Source organism: Bacillus rossius, chromosome 2 (assembly GCF_032445375.1).
Source record: "Bacillus rossius redtenbacheri isolate Brsri chromosome 2, Brsri_v3, whole genome shotgun sequence".
Classification (NCBI taxonomy): Eukaryota; Metazoa; Arthropoda; class Insecta; order Phasmatodea; family Bacillidae; genus Bacillus; species Bacillus rossius.
This window is the reverse complement of record NC_086331.1, coordinates 74,193,890-74,220,732: the sequence shown is the minus strand read 5'-3', so window position 1 is coordinate 74,220,732 and position 26,843 is coordinate 74,193,890. Positions and strand designations below refer to the sequence as shown.

At 33.6% G+C, this 26,843-nt stretch overlaps 1 protein-coding gene across 2 annotated transcripts in view; it reads left to right on the top strand.

Annotated features, from left to right (window-relative positions):
• LOC134529375 (cyclin-dependent kinase 17-like) overlaps positions 1–19,379 on the top strand; it is a 223,353-nt gene extending 203,974 nt beyond the window's left edge. For both annotated transcript variants that reach the window (XM_063363372.1, XM_063363373.1), the window contains one exon: positions 9,283–19,379. In XM_063363372.1, the coding sequence (XP_063219442.1) occupies positions 9,283–9,401 (119 nt within the window). In that variant the 3' untranslated portion in view covers positions 9,402–19,379. The remainder of the gene's footprint in view (positions 1–9,282) is intronic.
• Positions 19,380–26,843: the final 7,464 nt, after the last annotated feature.

The following is a 26,843-nucleotide window of genomic DNA, read 5'->3' as shown; positions in this document are numbered from 1 at the left end:
TGCCGAGCGTCAAAGCACACTTACAGGCTATAAATTAACCCGACAACAGCAAAGTTGTTATGCTATTGGATAATTGTTGTGCCCACCCTCCAGCAAATCAACTCATTAAAGGTAACATATCTGTTGTATACCTGCCACCAAACGTGACAAGTCTTATTCAACCAATGGACCAAGGAGTTATCCAGAATGTGAAAATGTTATACAGACGTGATTTTATGCGGCAACTGACGAGTTATGACGGGAGTATTGCTGAGTTTCAAAAAAAAAGTACAATATCAAGAATGCCATATTTAATCTCTCATGTGCCTGGAACTCAGTGAAATGTGAAAGTCTACACAAAGCATGGCGAAAGATATGGCCTCAGAAGGAAGATGATGAATCAGAAGATAAAGATTTCAAGGGATTTGGCAGGCAACCAGGCGAGGAAATACAGGATGTGTACTGTGAAATTATGCAAATGGTTGAATGTGCCGAAGTTGAGAACCCTGTCAACAAACTTTCGTCTGTAGAAGTAAATGAATGGCTAGATGTTGACAAGGATGTTCCTGTTACTCTAACTTTAACAGATGAAGAAATTATTTCAAGCTCTCAAAAGCGATGATGATGGTGATGATGCTACTGAAGTTGCCTGGAGTGACACTGCTGCGGTGTGGAACACTTTAATTAAGTTTGCGGAAAACAAAAGGGACTGTTATTCTGTCTCCGAAATAATGCAGTGCCACATATTGCATTCTACGTTTTTACATAAACGAAGACAATCAATCAAGCAGTCGGACATCAGGACCCATTTTTCCAGACAAAAAACAACTGAGCTGTCATCCCAGCCCCAGCCGTCGTCATCATCGGGCACTGCCACCAACACTGTTTATGACTCCGAAGACAGTGATTAAACTGATGTGTAAAGCAGTCGTGACACTAACTTTGAATCTTCTAAATACGGAAATTAAAAGTGATTTTGTGTTGTGCACGTTCTTCTAAATTGTGTTTATATGCGATACAGACGTATAGTAAAGTGGCTAGTTTGATTTTAATATGTGTAATAATTTTTGTGTCATAAGAATGAAAAGCATAGTTAATGGCAAGGTAAGTGTAATGACAGTTGTTTACGTATTTATCCACGTCAGTTTATGTAAGTGTTTTGTTCTCTGTATATGTTGGCACTCGTGTCCATTATGTTGAGACGTAAGATCTCAAAATTCTACCTTTTTACTGTCAATATTTTATCCAGCTAATGATCTTAATGAAAGATAACATACATCTACACAAAACAAATAGTGACATACACCCGTATGAAACAAGAACTACACTCGACATCAGAATACCATCTCACTCCACCAGCCAATATGCCAAAAACTGTAACTATGTGGGAATCTGCTTATATAATAGTCTATCTCGGCATGTTAAAAATATTAATAATAAAAACATTTTTGCAATAGAGTTAAAAAAAATAGTTGAAAAACAGTTTTTTTATTCTTTCAAAGATATTTAAGACTTTATAAAAATAAAAAATAATAGCAAAGATTTTATAGGGTAATGTCAATCCCACTTGTAATTTATACTATTAGGCCTACTATCTTTATTGCATACAAATTATGTGTTATATGTTCTGTTTCACTTTTAATTATACTTTCAGTAGTTTTATATGCTGTAATTAATAACTTATAAGTACAATGTAATTGTATATTTTGTATTTTTTTTTTGTGAAATTGTATATTTTGTTTTTTGTGAAACTTTATATGTATATAATTTTTTTCCCTATATGTATTTGACTTGTATCATACCACAGAAATGGGGTCAAAGGATATGAAAATAAATAAATAAAATAAATAAACATAGTCGTAAACAAAATATTGCATCACTGTTTACAGCCAGCCGGTCGGCGCCGCGCCGCGTGTCTGCCGTCCGTGCGGCCGGCTGGCTGTAAACAGTGCAGTGGGAGATGCTTCAGTACACAGTGTCAAAGAGATACTTGGCGTTATTTTAATTTTAAGTAATTCTGAATCTTTTTCAGCAATGTATTCTGTTTTATGTAATTCCATTAGATAACTGCTAACGTGTCATTTGCCTACACGAGGGAAGAGAAAAAAAACATATTTTTTAACAGTAAAAAAATAAACAATTTTTTTTTACCTCTCAAAAATCCGGAGTATTCACAAATCCGTGGTCTGTAAATCCCCAAGAACCCCGGACTGGAGAGAGTTTACTGTATTAAAACATATTTTGATGTTTAATAGGCTTTTTCTTAAAACCTCCCTATTATATATTAAAACATTTTTGTTTGTACTACGTTGTGCTGGCCTGTTTACGTTGGATAAGCGAGACTCTATCGTACCAATTTCCTTTGAACCCCTTAGTTTAGGTGCTTTATCTAAAATACATGTGGATGCTATCATCTGTTAAATTGTGGCATCCAAAATTATTAAAATATGTGTTATTTTTAAATAGGATGTTGAGGTTGTTAGTTTAGGAAATACTATTGTTTTTGCAGGTCTCAGGTGAAAACTAAAATACTAGAATGCTTCTTTACTGCATTTAGTTTCTGTGGTGTTAGAGCTTCATTATTCCTAATATGAAGCTCATTTTTTCTTCCTCATTTGAAAAAGCTTGAATTTTCAAGTGCAATGCGTCACAAAAACTGCTTGTGTCTATGGGATGGTCAAAAGGAGAAATTGAAGGTTTTTTTTTTTTACTTTGGTAGATGTATGTATTGTTTGGCTCATTTTTTTTTTTATAATTCATACATTTTGGCTACACTTAGTTCAGGTTTTAAAAATATTTTTTGTAGATTACCTTCGCTTCAGGTATGGAGAACCTTCTTATTCTCCCTTCCTTTAAGGTGAAGCGTGCCTTCGCCTTTGCTTTTCTCTTGCATAATATTACACTGGTTCCATTTACTGATACTCAATATTTGTAAATACAAATTTTCAGGTAACCCAGAGCTGTTGTATAGGCATCGGTATCTTTGAATATATATACTGTATAGAAGTCGCCAGCCCAGGTTAAAATTTCTTATACGGTTTTGAGGTAGTTGGTTAATTCACCGCCGCAAGCGCCACCATCTCTAGGGCATCGACTTGTGGTGGTCCCTAGCGGACAAGTGTCGAACTCTTCAAACACCCCTTCCCCCTCCTGTTGAACGACGTTGAGCTGCAGTGAATGATGGATGAGGGGTGCGGGGAATGACAGCAGGCGACAGCGCTGCGCTCTAACGTGTAAATAACAACTAAGACGATACAGGGCGTTACGGCAGCGCACTGCAGCGGTGAAGTTCCCAAGCTGCTCCTCATACGCTTCTGAAAAACGTAGAGTAAATCCTATCCACTCGCGACTTCTATACAGTATATATATTCAAAGTCGGTATTTAACTGACATGCACATAAACCATTCAGTTCACTATTTTGATGATCAAAACCATCCTAGCTTAGAAATGTTAAAAAAATATCTTTCATTATATGAAACATATTAACGTCCACACTTGCAGTCCAAATTTTGAAATGTTTTGGGATAAATTATTTTGCCAGTTTTTGTGTGTGTTAACTCCCCAGTGTTTCTTTACATTTTCTCACTATTTGTTTTCTACGTGTCTATTTTTCTTACCCCCTTTTTTGTTTAGAGTACTCTTTCTTTTACCCAGAATAGTTACAGTTTTGCCATCCTTACAACTATCTGAAACCGTATCCGCTGTTTCATCATCTGTATGGAAGCATCATCTGTATCAGTACTGATATCTGAAATAAAAATAATATAAAACTAGCCACTATTTATCATTTATAAATCTATGATTTTCACAAAGAAACCACATCAAAACACAAGTAACTACATGGCATTCTACCACCACTAAATGTGTGTGCATTGTGGTGCCAGCTTTTTGCAGCTCTAATTCTGCAACTTTTAAAAAGAAACACAAATCATTTTTATTAACGTGAAAGTATGGATAACTCTATTTTTTTCAATAGTGGAGTGGTACCACTATTAAGATAGGCATTCAAATAGTTTTCATGGAAAAAGTAGTAATGCACCAATGTGACTTTACTAATTAGATTTGATTGCAAATTATAAAATTCATATCTTATGAATAATGATTCAGTTACTGATTATCAGATCCACTTTCAGCATAAAATTAAAAAAAAAAATTTTTCAACAATAAATAATACTGATTAATTATTTGAAATAATTAATTAAAAAGTATAATTTAGATCCCAGCTGTGACTAAACAATATTTTTTTGTTACTAATGTTATGTTACTGCTAATAATTCAGTAGTGAAAAGTGGTTATTCAGTAAGCTACTTTTTTTTCTTTTTTTTTTTCAGGTTGTCAGGCAACATTTTTTCCATTTGTTTTATATAATTTTACCTGCTATGCCATGCTGCCACTCCAGTTAACTGGTTGTGTGTGTTGCAATTAGCTTACTTATACATTATGTATATAGTAAGCCCAAATTCAGTGTTAACACACATACCTCAGCATGAAATAATTAAAACAGTAATTTTTTGCACCACTATCAGCTGTGCACAGTATGTTAGTAGGTAAACATGAGAAAGTTTGTGACCTCACTCCAACTGAATATAAAATGTAGCAAAAGAAAGTGTATTTTTCAGCATTGTCATTCTCTTAGCAATATCAAAGTCCAGGTATTAGCATCCTCTAAAACAAAAACATAATAAAAATATTGCTTCTGCTTACATTGATTTTTTTAAAGGTATCTGCACAGCTTTAAACTGCATGCCTACAGTTGATTCAGAAGACCTTTTAACAGTCTGTCTGTTATGTTTATTCTCACTAAAACTTGCATTTGACTAGACGTCTGAAGACTTAAGGGAACCACTGCTGTGGTTTTTAGCTATAAACTTAACAATGGGAGAAAAAATTATCCTGCCACCATTTAACAGTGATGTAACACTGCTTGTAATTTTTTTTGCTTAAACACTATTATAATGTAACACTAAAAGATTCCTCTACTATCCCCATTATTTACCCTTTTTTGAATGCTTTTAAGCACCTATTAAACACAAAATTACAAGAAATATGTAGTTTTATATCAAAATATTTTGCTTTATTTGCCCTAATGCATCCTGGCCATCATGACTGCTTAACTTTGCTGTAGTCAAAGAACCACAATACAATACAATCAAACCTCATTAATACAAATTCACTTAGTACAAAATTCCCGTCCATGCGACGTACTTTTCACATTCCCAGAAAATGAAGGTTGTTCTATGATATTCAGTACTTTTAATATGAAATACTGTTAATTTGAAATACAAAGTTGTTTTGATCCTGCTATTTGCTGTTTACATATATAAGTAAATGGTTAATACAAATTTCACTACCGAAGTTCAAAATAAATAATTACGTTTTCATAACCATCAAGTAAATAAATGTTTCCCCAAAGATGTATGTAGGTTTCTACAAAATGGTTGAAAAACAAGATGAAAAGAGTAACTCTAATTGCAATGTTAGTAATTAAACTAGAAAAGACACCATTTTGTAAACTGAAAATAAACGGAAGGTACTCTATACCGTATTTATATTAGTTGTTGGAATTGCACATATGAAGAAGTTTAGATAATCTATGGTAATAATTTTGCGTATTTGTTTTTTGCACCAATGCCATAATGTGAATTTTGAGTGTGTTTTGTGTTATAAAATGACTGCACACCGTAAACATAACGATTTATGGTTGCAAGTTAAAACTAAAATTATCAAAGAAATGGACAATGGAGAAAAAAACAAAAACTCTAATCGTTAGAGATTCAACATCCCACAATTGTCCTTGTCAACATAATAAAAAAAATCACAAAAAGAATTAATAATTTTTTGCAATTTCTCGTGGACTATCAACCTAAAAAAGAATGCAAGTTCCAAAACATGAAGAAATACGAACAGCAAATTTATCAATTTCTGGATCTATGATTGCGAAGAAGGCAGATTACTTAGCATTAAGGTTAAGGATTTCAGAATTTAAGTTCAGCAATGGTTGGCTACAACGTTTTATATAATAGTTTAAATAATATACTGTATGGTTATAATTATAAGAATTAGAATTTTATCAATTATTTATGTCTTAATGATTTCCCAATAGTTTGGTTAATATAAACCTCATTATTACAAAGTGCTAAAATTATGGTTCCTTCAGGTTTTAAACAGTGAGGTTTGACTGTAGTGACATCTTTTATTTCCTAAATGGTCGTCTTTAAGGTAACTTATTTTTCAATGGTTGCCTTCGTAAATTCATGCCTGCAATGAAAAATGCATAGTTTATGGCTGTTTTAACTCTAAATAGATAATACCCCAAAAACATTCATAAGCACTATTAAACATCTGTCTTAAAACAGTACACCGATCCTACACTTAGCACGACTAATGCGTTCCTTAAAATGTTTGTGTTGTACAAAATCGCATAATATGAAGCATTAGTCTCAATAAATAGCAAGGCTAATTTACTAAATGTGTTCCAAAATATGTGGGGAAATATTCTTTACATAATATAAATGCGTAGAACAACACTCATTGATAAATATGTCACACCATTTATCTTTATTAGCCTATCATAGAATACTTAGTATGACAAATATGACACCATGTAATGGGAGTTAGGTGGTTATGTACTTATCGTCAGTTGGCTGGTTGGCTTGCCCGCGTGAGCGTGACCAACTCAAGTCATGTACCTTTCCACGAACTGTCCAAACCATCCTTTACTGGCACTAAACCGATATTACTGTCAGAATATAAACATTTAAATTTTTCAAAAAATTAAAGTGGTTATTTGCATATCACTGCTTGATTCACGCCAATCCTGTCAGGCCCGTGATTTTTTTTTTTCATTGCACCATTAAAACAACCTTTTCCTTGTGAATCATCTGTTCACTTCTGTTCCGGTATCAAATGTCAAATATATTCCTGCTAGTACAACCAACAATATACGACTAACATAAACATTTGATGGAGTCCTTATATTGTACGATTGTGCACACAGTTGACCTTGCTTAAAACTAAAGTGTGACTAACATAAGTGTGGCCTCCATGATATTCTGCACGCCGTAGCACTTATAGTTTTGTCTCAAATACGTGAACACAGTTTGTGCGTGCGAGTTCCCTGCCACTGGCTAGTCTGAAGTTCATCACAGCCCGGTCTGTGGCCGGTGAAAACGGTACGGCCCGGTCTGTGGCCGGTGAAATCGGTACGGCCCGGCGGCTTACGTGCGTACGTAAAAACAAATGGTTCTTTACACTGAATAGCTGCAACTGAACTTGCCATAGCTGATGTTTGTACAACAGGCGATGGCGTGGTCAGACCTGTGCGCGCACCTCTTCCCCCCTCGTATAGCTAACTGTATGCCAAGGCACATTTGTTGTTTACTGAGTTGAAGCAGACTTTGTGGTGTCATGCCCGACTTTTTTTTGCCCATGGCGATTTCGTACTAACTAAAATTTAAAGAAGTGCTATTCGAGACTGGAGCAGTGAAAGTAACTTAGCGCTAAATGAATTTGTGAAATTTTATGGTGTGCTAAGTGAGAGATTGATGTAGTAAAAATAAATTTGGGGATGATTGAAAACACTGATAATTTTTGACATTGTAAACTCAAAAATAAACATTTATTTGGCAGTGTTTGTATTAGTTTCATCAAGCATTCATAACGTCTAAACCATATGGACCACAACAGAAAATATAGGCACTCGTTTGCCACTGGCATTAAAGTAAGTGAATGTGGCAGTTGTAACGGTGTAAAATTAATTCTCGTGATTAATCTAACAGCTTTCTTGCCATATTTATCTATGATAAAACTGTTGTGCCCGAAAAAAAAAAGCATTAAAGGTTTTGGGCTCAAGAGGAGATTTGTAGTAAATGGGATCAGTATTTCTGAAAGCTTCTGATGGTAGTTTTATATAATCAAAAAAAATTGTCTTTTTTTCTGTTTTGTTTTGTACCTCCATCCCCTCTCCCAGATGCTTCGACACACTATTAAGGAGGCACAAACAATTAGTTGAAAACATAAGACAGATACCAGTTTCCTGGCATGTTCTCACACACACACCACACACACACACACCACACACACACACCACACACACACCACACACACACACCACACACACACACACCACACACACACACCACACACACACACCACACACACCACACACACACACACACACCACACACACACACCACACACACACCACACACACACACCACACACACACCACACACACACACACACCACACACACACACCACACACACACACCACACACACACACACCACACACACCACACACACACCACACACACACCACACACACACACCACACACACACACCACACACACACACCACACACACACACCACACACACACACCACACACACACCACACACACACCACACACCACACACACACCACACACACACACCACACACACATGCATATGCACACATACACATGCATGCAGATACATATATGAACATAGGTACCAAAAATGTCAGAATGTTACAATTATAATAAAATGTTATTGTTTCAACAAATGTTATCAAAGCAATGAAATTGGTTACACAAGCACACTAGAATAACTACAAAGCAAACTTATACCAAGTCTAGATATATTTTGCTTTAACATAAACGAGGCTGTCAATGACTGGCAATATTAAAAAATGAAATGTGCTTAGGAATACAACAGATTGACAATGAAGACTAATACAGAAGGAAAAGGTTGACGGATCAAATAGGGAAACAATACAAGCATATTGTCGCCTACAAGCCTAAATTATGTAATCTACAGAAGGGCCATCTAATAGAACGAAGTGAAGGCTTGATGCAGTAGCGAAGTTAATCACTAACAGCTCAAAGCTGTAATTTTGCAAATGCTAAATACAAGCAGTTCCGGCAAACTGATCTGTAATAAAAACTTAATTAATGCCACACATAATTATGATGGGGCTAACCAAAAGAAAATTCACTACAAGTTAAAGGCATTTATCTCCGAACCACAGAATCACTACCCGAAGCAAGTAAGAGCATGAGACACAATGCACACCCTACAAAATACACTTAAGCAAACCCTAGCTAGTAGCTATCACCTGTTCTTAGCTGTCCTCGACAAGTCTTTTGGTTCGTAAACTTTATTTTTTATGCAATTTTACCCTGTTATTTTCACTTTTATAAAGTTACAATTCTGTGGTGTTCTCAGAAATGTTATTGGGTTTTGTCGTGTAATTTTGACAGTAACATTTTGTAAGTGTAACTGTACATAATACTGAAATTATTATGTTTTTTTTTTCCAGTGATGTCAATTTTCTCTGTTCCTTCAATCCAGCTGAGCAAAGATCCTGGATATCGCTCTGCAAACTTCCCAAAGTCTAGTGTATTGGGACGATCTCGACGCCAAAGCATGTTGTTATGAATAGAAAGACTTATTTTCATTGATGCACTTTGTCAGTGTCAGCATCAATATTTTTGAGAGGTGTACTTCTTTACTGTGATTCCCTGTTCTAATTAGAATAAAAACAGTCCATAAAAATATTTTTAGTTTTATAAGGACAGGGTGATTTACATAATAAAGGCTGTAAATTGCAATCCACAAATCAGTCTGGGCCTGTGTCCTAAACCCTTTATTAAGTTGGAAATGTTAAATATGATTATTGCGAGATTTTGAAATGAAATACAGTGGGGACTCTTTAATCTGGCATCCTTTGTTCGATTTAGCACATTCTGTAATCCCGCAGCGATTGAGCTACTCACATTCTGTGGGGTACATTTAGTGAGGTGATTCTCACAGTTGAAATACCTTTAAAAATGGAAGATGTATCATAAAAATGGTTTGAACATATTTTTAGTGTTTTAGTTTTGTAAACTTTTTTTTAAAAACTGAATTTAAAAATAATTCATTTAAAAACTGCTTAGAACGGCTTCAGTAACACTACTCGTGCTGCAGCCCGCCTAGAAAGCAGGTCTGTGTGCTATGCAATGGCAAAATTCTTTATTCTACACTCGTCTCCCTCTTTCCTGTGCTGTTAAGAGATTACCTGGCTGTCTGCAGTCTTACGTATTCTGTCTATTCCCATACATAAGGCTACTCGAGTTGCATTTAATCACATGAGGAATGCTCAAAATGCTTTGCTACACACACAATGTTGGTCTGGCACAGCTCGGTTTATGCATATTTTGTACACCTGAGGATGTCTTTATTTGCTCTGTTGTGGTGTGATTTCATTTCTAAGATGTTGTATCTACTGAAACAAGTGTTTAACTCCATAAAGTATTCATCTTTATTGTAATAATTCACAGAAACTTTGCGAGCTGACTGTTAAAACTTATTCTTTACTTGGTGATTGAAATTAAGGGTTTTTGTAACAACAATATTAAATTATTCCAGTGTTTGGTAAAATTTTGTTCAGAATAAATGACGCCAACTAAATTATTTTATGTTTTAATAGTGAAACATTATATTTTCTTGCAGTGAGGTACTGAAAATTGAATATTCTCTAGCTGCTTGCTAATAGTTAGGTGTGATTCCTTGTTTATGATTTTTCTTTGTCGCACTTAAAGGCAGTGTGTGCCACTTCTATGGTATTGTTTTGTTCAGAAGACAGTTGCTATTTTCTTAAATAAATTTATAACTTAACTAAATAATTTATAATCTGTTGGACGTGTCCTTCTGTAGTATCTTTTATCATGGCTGATGAAATATATTACAATCTTTACAATCAAATCACTTCTTCCAATAAGCTACTGAAAATGGACTTGGCAATGGCCACTCGCTAAAAGTTAGGCATGACTCTGTATTTATGGTTGTTTTTTTTCTAGGAAAGCCATGGTATTTTCCTTTAAAAAGTATTGATTTATTCAGTAAAACTGTATTTAAGTAGATATGTGTTTACATAACGCAGCTTCCAAATTTTTTGTAAGAACCACTTTACAAAAATAATTTAACAATGTGAGTTTAAATGCTTTGCTATCCTTCCATTTCCTGGGGAGGCTTGGCTTTGACATCTGTCAAAGAGAAATAAAATTCCAAAAATTAAAATTGGAAAAAAATATATGTAAATGCTTTCAATACTTTAACCATAACAAACTTTTCTGGTTTGCTGCATTTTGGGTAAGAGTAACAAACTAAACCATATAGAGTTAATAGACCAATCAAGATTAATTCATAAAAAAGACTAAAGCACAATTTAAGAAAAACCCTAAAGGCTTTTTTTTCCAAATTAACTGCATTAGTTGTTCTATAATACTAAACAAACATTGTACAGAATAGCTGTGCAGTTCCTTAAACCTTCATGCATAGACTCAATAAATACACTATTTATGTTTATAAGTTAAAGGTGCACAGCTCCAGAAAACTTTGTCAAACACAAAATATATTAAGCTCGCTAGGAGCAGGATGCTGGCTAATACTACTACATTATACATGGTACATTGCATTCTAAAACTAAAACTGTGCGCACTCTCATTTTCTATATGTGTGTGTGTCGTCTGTGTGTGTGTGTCATCTGTGTGTGTGTGTGTGTGTGTGTGTATATATATATATATCAGTGATAGGAACTATATATATATATACACACACAGGAAAGCTTCACTATAAAGAACATGAAGGGACCAAAAAATAGTTGAGTTTGTTATACTGAAGTTCTTTATACTGAAACATAAGCATTGTTATAAATATGTATACCGATAAACACATGAAACACCTTAAGTGTACTAAGGTTCAGTATCTCGGTCATTAGTCTATGGCCGCTTGAAGAACCTGTTCACATACTCTCTGCTGATGCTTTGTCTATGGTCAGGAGACACATTGTAGGTAGCGCTGCTAACCTCAAATCACACCCATCAGTAATGACAATTATATGAAAAAAGTATGCGTAAATAATGCTCGATAAATTTTTCCTGAGGAATTATGACACACACGATAAAGCAAGGACAATAATATGCAAAAAAAAATTTAAAATGTAGGCCTATGTATATGAATAAAATGAAAATTAATGAATCGAAGAAAAAAAACTATTTGAACAATACAATCATCTGAATATGTAAGAAATGTCAATAATTTTACAGGATATTTTCAACCTTCAATTCAAAGTATTCAAGGTTATACTTTTGAACAATTGTCTTTATTTGCTTCTTTTATCCTGGTTGGATAAAAACTGTCTTATAAACAAACAACAGAAGACAAACAAAATAACTTGTAAACATTAACACCGTGTTCGTTACTTTCGTTTCTTCAGATGTAGCGAAAAAACTACAATATGGATTTATTGCTCGTCATGACTATAAAATGTTCCGCATGTTTCTTTAATTCAACGTGCCCTCTACAGTCATCCCTTTCACCATGTGCAATTGAAAAGTCACACGTGCATACATTACAAAACGCGTGGTGTTCCAAAACATTTGAAGACAAGCATGGCCATTCTTTTGAACAGTTAGGTCTTAGGTCGAAAGTTTTGAAGAATTGCGTTCTTTTTTTTCTATCCCAGATACACATTTGTTCTGTCAAACGCTTCATTTCTATAACCGGCACTGAAGATTACAACACTATTGAAAAAAGGAAAAAAAATTCACGTCTGTAGACACGACAAAAACACTATGGTAAAAAAAATGACTTTCAAGAAATAAATTAAAACAACACAGGTTAGCCAAAGTACCGTACAAAAATTATCGTGATGTAAGTAGCCAAGAAACGAAAAGTCCGAGAATATGTACTAGTTGTATCGTACAACGGACGTAATACCATTCCATTATTATTTCAAAACACGAGAATTAATCTACTCATTTTGACAGTGCATGCGCACACATTTTGTTCCGTTTTTGTTTACGTACACGCTGTTACGTTTGAATAAAAAATTAAAAATTAAGTACAAGTATTTGGATGGTAATTTTTTTAAAATTTGCCTCAAGGTTGTTCGTTCAAGTGAATATTTTTATTTCAGGAAGAAACGGACCGTCGTAAAATTCGTTAAGATGAAATAAAATTCAAGGTTATTATATACGTTTTTGGCGGGACCAAACAATGAGTTCGGTTAAGTGAAGTGTTCGTTTAACTGAAGTTCGTTGTACTGGTGCTTTCCTCTCTCTCTCTCTCTGTGTGTGTGTGTGTGTGTGTATGTGTGTGTGTGTGTGTATCAGTGATAGGAACTGAGCACAAATTATATCTCTGCACTCATTACAACTGTTAATAAACACACAAGTCCCCTCAACCTTCAACTTAATAGGCCGTTACTAAATTGCTGGAATACAGTTTAAAATTGTACTCGGACTTTTTAACAAGAATGTCACAATAGTGGCCATGCCACCTTTCGACTGGCTGTACACAATTTTAAATTGCTGAATGCCCTACCTGCAGCAATATTTCAGTAGCTAATGCTTAGTTCAAATAAAACCTCATAGTTCAGAATTAGATCAGTTCAGCAGGCAATGCAATTTACTTTTTTAAAACACTTGTAAATGTGGTCCACATCTACCAGAAAATTGATGAAAGCTGATAATGTTGACTACTATTAAATTGAAATAGACTCACTATTTGCTGCCTAAGATCTCACTTTTTCATCCTTTTGTTTCACAATGTAAGGCACTTTTTAACCACCGTCGACCTCACAGGTCAAATTTAGAAACTGAGTAGTCCGCAAAACCATGAACATCAGCGTGACTGCTACCACACATGCAGCGCACTTCCGAACTCCATCCAGCCTGGCACGTGAATCACCTCGTCACTGTTACGTGCACTAACCGTCTGCTTCGCTTCGATTATGGCACCATACTCGATGAGGTTTTAAAACACAATTTATTAAGTCTTTTAGCTTGCACGGATATCATATTCACCTCCCTAAAGCATAGCTTTAGCAAAAATAATTTACACTTCATAAAATCGACCACCTTATTAAATTCAAACGAAATAATTACAAATTATTTACAACCAATATAATACAAAATTTCTTACAGTCAGCTCATTTGAACTCTTCAGGGAAAAGAAATCACATTTTAAGCACTTTGACACTACAGACATTCCAAAGAGCACCAGCTAACCAGGTATTGTGTATACCGGCAAATTATACCCATTAAGATCTCTTAACATGAAAAAATAAATGAAACCAACTGCCGTGAAGCAAAAAAATAAAAGACCATCTGGTAGCAGCTATAAAACATATGTTTCGCATGCATTTAAATGCCAGTTAAAATTATATTGACATTCAAAAGCCAGAAAAATCACTAATTTGGACGGATGTGGTTTTGAACATGCTGTATTAAAGAGCTTTTGCTGTACTATGTTTCTTGTAAGCAACAGGGTAAACTACTGTGCCCGGCAGATAACTTGGCGTCTGAGCTCCCTAGTCCTGTCTATGGTAAAAGGGAGGGCGAAGAGAAAGCGATACCCTATTGTCAAGGTCAGCGGCCAGGTTTGTACTAGCAGCACAGAAAACATTCGGCGTGTGACTTCCTACACTACGTAAGTCTGTATCCACGCCCGTGGGGGCTCCTAGGCGGTAAGGCCTTTTGGCTAAGAGCGCTGGGTTACCAAACCAAAAGTGAGAAATCCTATGAATTGTACTTGTACTACATAAGTGTAACATTGTGTAAATTGCAGTGGTTGTGCTCGAATATTTGTACTCATCTGTCAGGAAAAGTAACAAACTATTATCAAAACCTGCAACGTTTTACTATGTCCCATCAAATATACTCACGGTGTCTGCTAATTATTATGCTAACCAAAATTAATTGAAATGTTGTTAACTCAGTAACGAGCGAAAACCAGACACGATTTATTTTGGAAAACTAGGTCACTTAGTATGTAAAATAAATTTAAAACTATGCTTCTCAATTCATTGTGTTCTCAAAGTTATTTTTATTAAAAGCCTTACAAGAAAAAGCAAACGACCAAAACATTACGCAATTGTAGCTCTCCGCGCAAAAGCTATCTCACAGTTGACGCAGGAGCCAGCCCTTATTGTTCTCCGGTTTCCGTACCTAAAACTTGCCATTTAGCGCTGGATTTACATTTAACTAAACATGGAGCTTGTTATGTTATATTTGCTGCTTTAACTTTGTCAGTCGTTTAGGAAACACCTGACTACCAACGTAAATGGCATTTAAAAAATGCTTGTGTATGTGTGGCTTTATATTTTAATGCACCTTTAATCGATTATTTATTATAAATGTAAATACAATTTGCATTCTACTTCCACTTTAGAATGCATATTATAACCTTCAAAACCTCATATATATTATATGATTTGTTAAATGTAAGTGTGAAGTTCTCTTTCTATGATGATTGATTGTATTAGGTGATGAAAAACAAAATTAAGTTAAAATTAATTACTGTTATTACTATTCGATTGTCAGCATTCATAGTGTACAAACAATGCAGAACATATAACTTACAATGTTAAACTTTCCATTTAAGCCACTTTTGCGCTTTTTTGGAGTAATAGCAACTTATACCATAGAATAAACAGTTTTTATTATTTCCCACTCTCCGCTATGTATCACTTTACCGTGCCTCTGCGAGCTGCCACCTTCGCCTTCCATTTTTGGGTATACACTGAAGGGCGATATTTTCCTAACAGCCACTACACGGCTCTCGGCTACGTTTCGCCTGCTTACCCCCTCTTCTTACTCCGGTCCCGCTGTCCCCGCACCCTGCGCTGAGAGACGCCAAGATAACTGCCGGCCACAGTATAGTTCTTTCTTTGCAGATTTCCTTATTTCACTGGCTAATGTTTTGTGTGTAACATTAAAATTTGTTTATTATTTTGAAATGTTGTAGGCCTTGTTACATTTATAACTCATTGTTTCTTGTGTTGTTTATTTTGATCTAGTTTATCACGACACAGTTTTAAATGTTTTTAAGTATTGTACGTAGAAAAAAAATATAAATATTAGTTGCATTGCATTAGAAATATTAGAATGAAAATAAATTATTTTTATATGTTTTAATAGCTCTGCATTAATTAAGTTTGGCATGAATATGGGGTAATCTTGCATTGTTATAAAGTTAGGACATAAAGTGATCTTTGTAATTGTTTCTTCTTTTGATGATTTGATCCCTCTCTGCCATATTACTTAGTGCCTATTTTATCATGTGTGTAATATAATAACTGTTTATTTACTGCCCTGATGTGCAGAATTTTGATCTTTTCAATAGTGATAGATTGTTTTTAAATCTATATCTCCCTCTGTATTTGAAACAAGTCAGGGGAAAACTGAAAAAGTCAGGTGTGTTTTTTATAGGTCAGGAAATTTTTTGAGAAAGCTTGATTCTGTAATGATTACTTTAATGGCAGCCAGTCGTTATAAAAGTATGAGTTAGCTGTATCATTTTCAAAATTGTGTCTGCAAATTACCATATTTACCCAATAATAATCACGCAAGAATTTTTTTAAAATGTGTGTTGAAAAAGCAAGGTGCACGGCTTATTCAAAACTTGACAATGTTGCAAGGCAATGCTGCATAGCACAAGTTCCTTCAAGCTCCAAGGTTGGTTAACCTTCTGTTTCTTAATGGACAACAAACATCTTGCATGTAATTTTAAAGTGCATATTTTTTTTGAAAAATGATTACCGTAGGTTTGCAGTTGCAATCATCTACAGTGGCTGAAAAACCCTTAAATTATTAAAATTGATGAGGGAAATGTAAATATTGCTAAGGGAAGAAAGTCGTATATGTGAGTGGAGGGAAAAAAATAAGATAGTGTAATGGTGCTTAACTGCAGTAAACAAAACATCTTCCATCGGTACACCACTCATTTTTCATTCATGACCATTTTTTCCTTACTTCAATGTAAACATTATATCATTGACGGTTAATCCATAAATAAAATATTTACTGCCTATCATCTGCAAAGATGTCTATTTACAATTCACATTAATAATTTGAATGGAAGTATTGAAACTTCATAGTATTCTTGTGGCAAGAATAAAGTGCTAAAAAAATAACTTGTAGGGGTCTACAACGGTAACCACAATGCTATATAATTCTGCAGAAAACCTTTAAGGGATTTTATAATTTGGCATGATTATGCAAGCCCGGAAAAAATTAATATAAAGTTGAAATATGATTTTAAGATCTGTTTTTAAGTTTGGTGCGAGGCTTATTCCAACCAAATTTTTTTGGTTATGGTCTAAATATCATGGTTGTGAGGCTTATTCAATAGCACTGCTTAGGTAATTTTAAAGATAGCCACTTTTCTGTAAAAAAAAAATTAATTTAAAATTCTTAACAGCATTTTTTTACTTCCTGACATGTTTTACAATGATTCGCTAAAATGGTGGTGTGATATAAGTGGTTTGGTTAGGTTATATATTACAAATACTGTGATGTTGTGAAAATGATCAGTTATGTTTGGCTAGCTACATTAAAAATCATGGAATTTTGTTTATACAGTTGGTTAGGAATTACCTGTACCTGGATAATAAACAACTAAAGATACATATTATAACATTCATATTGTCCTACATTGAATAAAACTAAGTTCAATTTTTATTTACACATCTGTCTGTTGAATACTCGCAGTTAAAAAGAATGCTTATTAGTTTTTAAAAGTGAAGTAGTGTAACGGTGCAAAATTACGATCAGGGAAAATTATTATCAAGTCAGGGAATTTCATTTTGGATTTTGTGTGGCCACCCTGCCAATGTTTTTTAGGTAATGAAAATGGATCAGAGCAAACAAAATTTATAACAGTAAAAATTGAATCAGTTTTGCTCTGCAGGTGCAGTCAAATGTCCCATTTTTTGACTGCCTCATTGCATATACAGCACTAGCAAAGAGTGTGACTTCTAAGGATGTAAATGTGTGGAGAACATTGTCAATTAGGTTTACATCCTAATCTGTGTTCATTTTTAAGTTTTCAAGTGGGAAAATAGTTTAGCATTGAGAATTTTCATTTTGAAACAAAAATTACATATGAAATTTTTGTTAAAACTTTTTTTTTTGTTACATATCAAAATTATGAAGTTCAGTACTAAGCAAAAAGTTTTGTAATCATTTGCGTTTGTGTAAGTACATAAATATCTTGCATATTTAGCATTCAATTTGCCTCTCAAATCTATTGGTCATTTGGTTGCAACTCTGTCTGTAATTTTATGTATTTTTTCACAGATTGAAGAATCTTTTTTCTATGAATGTTACATGGTTTGCTGTCAAAACTGCATCTATGTTGCATGTGTATGATGAAGATGTAAACAGTAAAAATTAACCGTGAATTAGGTACAACTATTGAATCATAGTACAAAACAGTGACATGTTAGATGTGGTGTATTGCAGGCAGTAACTGAAAAAAAACTGCGTGATTCTTGTTGAAAGTAAGGATTGTAAATAGTTGGTCAGTGGTTATTTTTAATTTTGTTTGATCCTTTGCAAGAGTTTAATCTGCTATCTTTATGTTATCAGACAACTGCAGTACATACAATGTTTCTGTGCTGTTGTTCCATTTGCCATGATTCAAAGTGTGCATCCACATGTTTATAAGTTTGAATCAATACATTTTATTTTCAGTAAATCATACATAGTTTGTTACAAACATTCCTAAGATAATATTTGATAATATTTGAACATATGGAAATTTGGCAAACTAAATATGAACTTTATAAGCCAGCTGTGATTTATGAGAGAACATACCTGCAAATTTACTCTTGTTCCACTGTATTTTTGCTATGAAAATGGCTGAATTAAGCTTACCTTTTTCTTGTGAAGTGTTGGTGTTTTTAGTGTTTTCATTAAATTTCTTTAGAGGGAGTGTGCATGTATGTTCTCGTTACATGTGCAGGCATTTTGCTTGTGGTATTAGGTTTGAAGTGAATGTTTGTACTGCTGAATCGTCACATCATGTGTGAAATTTATGTTAGTTTTACATTGTATTTCATTTGACAAACTGAATCAAATTAATGCGCTGATTGGAATTGGTCCAACGTCTTTGTTATTTTTGGTGATTGAGATCACATAATTCATTGAGAGTTTTTTTTATGTTGAATTGATTTCCTCAGCAATAATTACATAATGTGTGTATATTTAGTTTGCTGTTCACTTGGCAAGCACAAGTATTATTTCTGTTAAAAAGAAATTTAAAAAAAATCTAATTGGTTTGTCTTGATGCTGCAAAATTATCAAGACTTGTATACAAAGATAATAGTATTCTGCATTTGAATAGTATTCAACACCCTGCTTGTCTTTTTGCTTTTATTTCAGTATCATAATGTTCCGTGCACTGCAAACTTTGAATAGGTCTCATTGGTAAATGCAAGATCTCCACATACGTGTTCAAGAAGAAAGGCATTGGAAAGAAGTGCAGTTATGAGGCACTATACCATAGGTTTTATACTGAATAATGTATACTGTTGTCAGTGCCATTGAAATTTTATAAAATAAAAAGTCTGTTAACATTGAACTATAATATTGTGTGTATTATTTTTATGTCTTATGTACAAAGTAACAAGTTCCCAGACGTACAAAAAAATACAACATAAAAAAATTGTATTCTGAGATTTATGCTGAAATAATGGAGCATAAATTTAAATTATAAAAAGTGTTGTGACATTTATATTTTAAAGTACACCTATCCCTCACTTAGCACTAATAATTTGTTCCTAAAAATGCTCATGTTATTCGAAATCGCGTATTCTGAAGCATTAGTTTCCATAAATAGCAAGGCTAATTTATTTAATGTGTTCCAAAATTGTGCAGGAATATATTTCACGTAATATAAATGTGTTGAATAACACTCAACTATAAATATGTCACGCCATTTATCTTTATATGCCTCTCATCGCACTTTGTATGACAAAGATGACAGCTGATGTTTGTACAACAGCAATAGCGTAGACAGACCTGTGCGCGATATCTTCCCCCCCCCCCCCCCCGCCCCCTTGTTTGGTTAAATTATCCCAATGCACATGTTCACAGAATTTGAAATAGACTTCGTGCGTCGTGCTCGATTTTTCTTTTTTGCCTGCCGAGATTTCGTGCTAACTGAAGTTTACAAACGTGCTATTTGAGACCAGGGCAGTAAAATTTAAATCACGCTAAATGAATTCACACAATCTGAAGCCGTGCTAAGTGAGGGATAGCCGGATAGGTGTAACATAAACATTTTTGCCTGCTTCTCAGAAGATTAGGGACAATTCTCATTAAAAATGTATCCCTCCTTCATGCTTAGAAACATTGCCAGAAACAGTTTCTACATTGAAACCTCCATGGTCATGTCATGCCTAATGCTGATGCTTGTCTATACTAATAATAAAACAGTTCCAGGCAAAATGTCTGTACATTGGATGACATGATGAAAAAATATTTGTAAAGGCTATTTACATTATTGAAAACTCAAAAATATAGTTTTTAAATTTTTGTCTGCTTGTCTGTTCCGGTATCAATGAAAACTTCTTGATGGATTTTGATAAAAAAAAATTTATTTGAAAGATCTTTGGCTAACTTAACCAGTAGGCTATATATAATTTCAGAATTCCAGCCCTAAGGGGGATGAAAAAGGGGTAAATATTGTTTTAAGATAGTTAATTATGTCTCTGAAACTAATTGAACATAATAAAATATATTGGGGTATCAATAATAAACATACAAAAACTACCAACCACAATTTTTTACACTTTAAAAAATTCAACTCATAATGGGTAAAAAATGGGTAAGTATGGTCTTAAGATTATTAATTATAACTTTGAATTTAATTTAGCATAATTAATGAATTTGAGTAGCAATAATAAACATACAAAAACTACCAACTGAAATTTTACGAGTTTGTAATATATGATTTTAAGGTGATTAATTATATCTCCAAAGCTAACAAAGCACAATAAAATATATTAAGGACCAATAATAAACATACAAAAACTACCAATGACAATTTTAACATTTTGCAAAATTCAATCCCTAAGGGGTGAAAAGGGGGTTAATATGGTGTTAAGGTAGATAACTATAACTCTGAATCTAATTAAGCATAAGAAAAAAATATTGGATACCAATAATAAATGTACAATAACTACCAACTACAATTTTTATGATTTGCAAAATTCAACCTTTAAGGGATGAAAAAGGGTAAGTATGATTTTAAGATTAATAATAATGAAAATATGTAGGGGGTACTAATTATAAACATGCTAAAACTACCAAACACAAATTTTACTTTTTTCGAAATTCCACCCCGAAGGGCTGAGTATGGTTTTTGGATGAATAATTTTAACTTTGAATCTAATCACAATTTTATCATTTTGTGAAATTCTAACCCTTCGGTTGGTAAAAAATGTACATATGTTTTTAAAGGGAAAAAACTCTCACTTCCTGTTCAATTAGAACTAGAAGTAATAAACTAAAAAAAAAAAATTCCATCTAGACTCAAATATTTCATTTTTAAATTTTTTTGAATTTTTGAAATTTATCTTTTAAGGGCTGTAAAAAGAGTAAGTTTTCATGTATTTAAAAAGAACGGTATCTGTGAAATTATTTGGTAAGACATAAATTAAATGGTAAAAATAATAAACTTTAAATTATTATTTTACTGGCAAGATTCTGCCACTAAGGGGTGTAAAAGGGTTAAGTTTGGTTTAAAAAAAATAAATGCATATTTCCGAATCTACTAGATTCAAGGAATAGAAATTAAGAGTAAACAACAAGCACATGGAGTAACAAATTGTATTTTTTTTTACAGTTTTCCAGATTTTGTCTTTTAAGGGTGTGTAAAAGAAGTAAGTTTTGTTTTATCATAAAATAAATCTCATATTTCCATAGCAAATAAAACTGGATGTAAGAAACTCAGCTTGAATAACTCAGGGTACTTGTACAATTTTTTGATATTCAACTCCAAAGACAGTAAAAAAAAGGGGGGGAAAGTTAGTTTTTTTTAATTTTATATATTTGACCACATAAGGGATGAAAATGTGGTCATTTTATTTTATATTATTATGAAAATTGTATCTGCAATGCTAATCAAGCAGGATATAAGTATGTGGTATGATTTTAAAATATGCAAAATCTACCTACTTATTTTTAAAACTTGCTTAGTATCTACTGTTAAAAGGTGAAATATTGTAAATGCAGTTTTAAAATTCAAAAATATTATCTTTTCATAAAATTAAACTTAATTTAATATATTGGAAATTATTAGTAAACATACCCTAAGCTTCCTTCTCTTAGTAACCGTCTCTGAAATATATACACCTATTAATTTCTAACATGTGTTAATATTGCATAAAAAAATATTTAAGTAATACTAAGAATAACTAAGAATCAACTAATACGCTAGATAAAAAATTTGATGTCTGTAAATTTGAAATAAAGATGTGATTATAACAAATATTTTAAAATAATGGGAGGTATTTTTAGTAAGGAGAAATTATTTAATTATTCAAAATATAACTTTAACCGTAGTAAATAAAAGTGTTAGTCTAAACAACTGCTAAACTTCGTTGAAATGAAATAGTTGCATGTTTAACAATTTTTCAAATTGTCTACCACATGAAATGAAAAGGTGGTGCTCTGAAATTGCGTGAGCGAAGCCTCGGGTTATTAGCTAATAGTTATTAAAATGGTTAGTTTACCTATTTTTCTCCCAAAAGTAAAAATGTTGACAAATTTTACTATGGGTTTTGGCTTGGACCAAAAATGTAAATTACTTCCATCTACTTGATACAATTTTTTTTTCAGCCGCTGAGGGACATTCATCAACAACTGAATCAATATATTTTGCCAGAGAATAATCTTTAGTGACAAAGTGTACAGGGTGTCTACTGACCCTGGAAAACCTGGAAAACCTGGAAAAATCAGGGAATATTGTAATCAGGGAAAAATCAGGGAATTTTGTTAAAAATCAGGGAATTTTGTTAAAAATCAGGGAATTTTTGTTTGGTAGGTTGTAGTTGGCAATACGTTTTTTGTTTATTGATCTGCTTGCATTGACGTAGCATCAAGTGTATTGTGTCCCATTATTTTATTTTTGGATGGAAAATAACGAACAGTTCCCACGTTCATTTTCTTTATTTACCATTGAATTCGGAAGTGGCGTCAAATCACGTGATACAAACTGGTTCAAGCTGGTCTGTTATCCTGCTGATGTACGTACTGCAGCATGTGCTTCCCACGTTCGGATTATACCGACAGGTGCATTTAATTTTAAGTATCTATGGATGCCCTCAACGTAAACTGGGCATTTTTGTTAGCTTTGAAAATACATATCACAGACACTTTTGGTGAAATTCGCCATCGTTGCTAGAAATTGGTAGCTGTGGACTTCATACGGTCCATGGTGCTTTCAAAACTGTTATTTCTGCTATACAATTGGATGTTGTTAGTTTTTTCAGGCACAGTTACTATTTGTTTATGCATGTACCTGCAAGGAGGGCAGATTACATTAGAATAACTAGATCAGAGCTTTTTTCCAAGAAATTTTGTGCAATCAGATGGAATACTGCAGTTGCTGAGCGTGTCATGAAAACTTTACCCCACCTAAATAAATTTGTTAGTGAAGTTTCTATTTCATCTGTGTCTTTCAGTGTAGTGAAAAGTGCTCTTGAAGATAATCTTCTAGAAGTAAAATTGACATTCTTCTACTCTTTGGCATCAGAGCTGGAATTGTTTCTCACAATGTTCCAAAGTGAAGCACCCATGGCACCTTTTCTCTATGATTCACTGGTAGACATTTTATTAGCTTTGGCAGGAAAGTTTTTGAAACCAGAGGTACTGAAGAGCTTTAGGGAGAAACGCAATGTATCTCAATTGGATGTAGATAACCAGGAAAATCTATTGACTGCTAACAATATCAAGTTGGGTTATGCAGTATGCAATGCCATCAAGAAAGAGAAAGTACCTACCAGTAAAGTCTGTCCTGTTACTGAAAAATGATATTAGGACTTGTCTAAAGGTTATGGTAAAAAAACTTCAAGACAAAAGTCCCCTGAAGTACAAACTTACCAAGGGAGTTTCCTGCTTATGTCCGTCTGTGGCTTTAAATTCGGGTGTGAGGAAACAGCGTGTGAATTACAGTTTAGAATGCTGTCTTCAAAACAAGTGGCTATAAGGACAAGAAGCTGATAACATTGAGTGATCATATCAGTTGGTATGTTCGTCGCAAGATTCTGAAGCACTGTTCTCATCTTTTTCTCGAGAAGACTGGCGCTTTGATCAATTGTGGATGCTCATCCTTAAGGCACATACAGTAGCTGCCAAAACAGGCCTTCTAAAGTTTGTGAGGATGATGTTGGTACTTTCCAATGGAAATGCATCATTGGAAAGAGGATTTTCAGTGAATTCTAATCTGCTGACTGAAAACTTGCAGGAAGAAATACTGATCGCACTAAGACAGATGTACGACTTTGTTCAACGTTCTGGAGGTGTAGAGCATGTTGATATCACCAAGTCCATGTTACAGTATGTAAGAAATGCTAGTTGTAGGTGTAAGGAAGCCCTGCAAACAAAACAAAAAGAAAAGGAAGCTACAGACAAGAAGAAGGCAGAAAAGGAAGAGTTGAAGAGGAGATCAAGGCATTGCAGTTGAAGAAGGCTCGAGTGTTGGATTTGGCTCGTTCTGAAGCAAGTGCAATAGACGCAAAAGTTGAGTCACTGCGAAATTGATGGGAGCTTCCTTTTACTTATGTTTTTGCAAAAGTATGTTTGTGAAATATTTGTAGCAGGATGTTTTATTTGCCATCAATTGAGTCACTTTGGCCACGTCTGGAAGAAGGTATTTTTTTTTTTTTTTATAATTTGAGTTGAAATATTTTGAAACCCGTCAATGTACTGTTATGCAGTTTTTTCAGTTTTGTGGAATGTCGTAATTGTGTTACAGAAAACCTGGAAAAAATCAGTTTTAGACCTGGAAAACCTGGAAAAATCAGGGAATTTCATTTACTAGATCTGGTAGACACCCTGAGTGTATTTCCATTACAAATTTTAAAATTGTGAAATAACATACTACAATACAAACAAAATATTTTAATATTTTTTTTTTTAAATTAGTTTTGTACCAAATAAAAATTGGATTTCCTGAAAATAAGTAAGCCTCTACTTTCAAAATTATTTTACTTAAATTTCTATATCCATTTTCAAATATTTATTTTATCAAAATTAATTGTCTCATAACTTGTATGCTCCTTGTACCTAATTGGACAGTTTTAAAAGTTCCACTGATTTTGCTACCAACACACCTATTACCATTGTTATTTTTTTTATATTTCAACTTTATTATCAGTTTTCACAATTTTGAATGACACTGTGTAGTGTTGTTGGATTTACACTTTCCTCTAGAAAAAAAAAACAATTGAGGAGATTATCTTTCACTGCATTAAATTCTACATTGCATATAATTACAGCATTTGATGCATTGACAGGAGGCTAGCGAATGGGAAGAATGGGGGGATTTTCAGCCCATGTCTATGCCACTGATAATTATTCCTTAACCGAAAATTTAAATTTAACTCTAATAACTTATCAAAATTTGTTTAGTTTTTAATTGATACTTTAGTCCTTAGAGTTGTGTTATGGTAAAGGGTGCTTGGAATCATAATCCAAGTAACCTTCAAACGGTGCCTGGTGAGAAGCGCAAAACAATTAATTAACAGGGATTCCATTCTCTTATGAATATACCGGTTAGTGTAGTGTTTGTTCCGAGGGGAAAACAGTTCACAATTAAATGTATAAGTTTCTACTATCATTTATTCCAGCCTGTGGGTTTATATATGCTGGAATAAAGAAGAGGAAAATTCAAAACAGGACAAAATCATCTTCAATAATATATAGATATGTATATATCTGTTACATGACTCGAAAAGGTTTATGTAAAAATAATACAAAATATGAATGACAAAATGCGTATACACAAATTACATTATATTAACCAAAAAATAATAATATATATAGTTTTAAATATAATCAGCAAGGATTAATAATAGGAAGTGCGTATGAGCTAGGATTACACAACATTACTTTTTACCAAGAGTGGTAAATGCTATACGTGACATGTAAATGAGAGTTTACACACCTGCCAAAATATTACGTAAGCGTCCCGCAGAATAATAATAGTAAAACATCAATGCTCCGAAAACTAAGTAAACTATGTATAAATATTATTCGGGAACCCCTAAAATATTTAATATTTTACTCTAAAAATATAGCATTAAGTATAAACGTGAAACAAACACTAACTTGCGTAATTAATATTCTACAACGTATGCATGAACGGTACATAATTAATTATTGATGCTCTAGGCATTGCATCAAAACCTCAGGTAGAATGTAGGTAAATAGGCCTTGCAATAATGGGAGCACTCGTACCACAAGAAGGCAAACAACATAAGGCAGGTACAGTACATCGAACTTCAAATATGAAAAATGACAATTTGCAAAGAATACACACGACTAGACAGCTCATGCATTAGACCGCATGTGTAACACTTACTATGACAAGTGTAGAATAACTTACACAAACTTTTTTTTTTATTTTTTTATTTTTATTTATTGTGGCCTACAGCTTTTCGCCAACAGCCAAAGGGTCATTATTTTCAGTGTGAATCTCAATTTCAACTCGTTTTCAAATATCAGAATATGTATGGTACACCCATGCCTTACCCGGGACTCGAACCCAGGACCCCTCGCACCGTAAGCCGGTGTGCATCCGACTACGCTACGGAGGTCGGCTTACACAAACAGTATCCTCACTAAATAACAAAAATATAAATATTAAATTGGCAAACGAACTTATTGAGGTACACACAGCCACTTTGAACAAGAGGAATATCAAACTTTAAGACGTGGAATCCACAGAGAAATAAATCAAAGTTATTAACATGAATCAACATTAGGTTCCAATGTACATATGTGTCTCAAAGGTCAATGCAAAACTGCAAATTACAGAAAATCA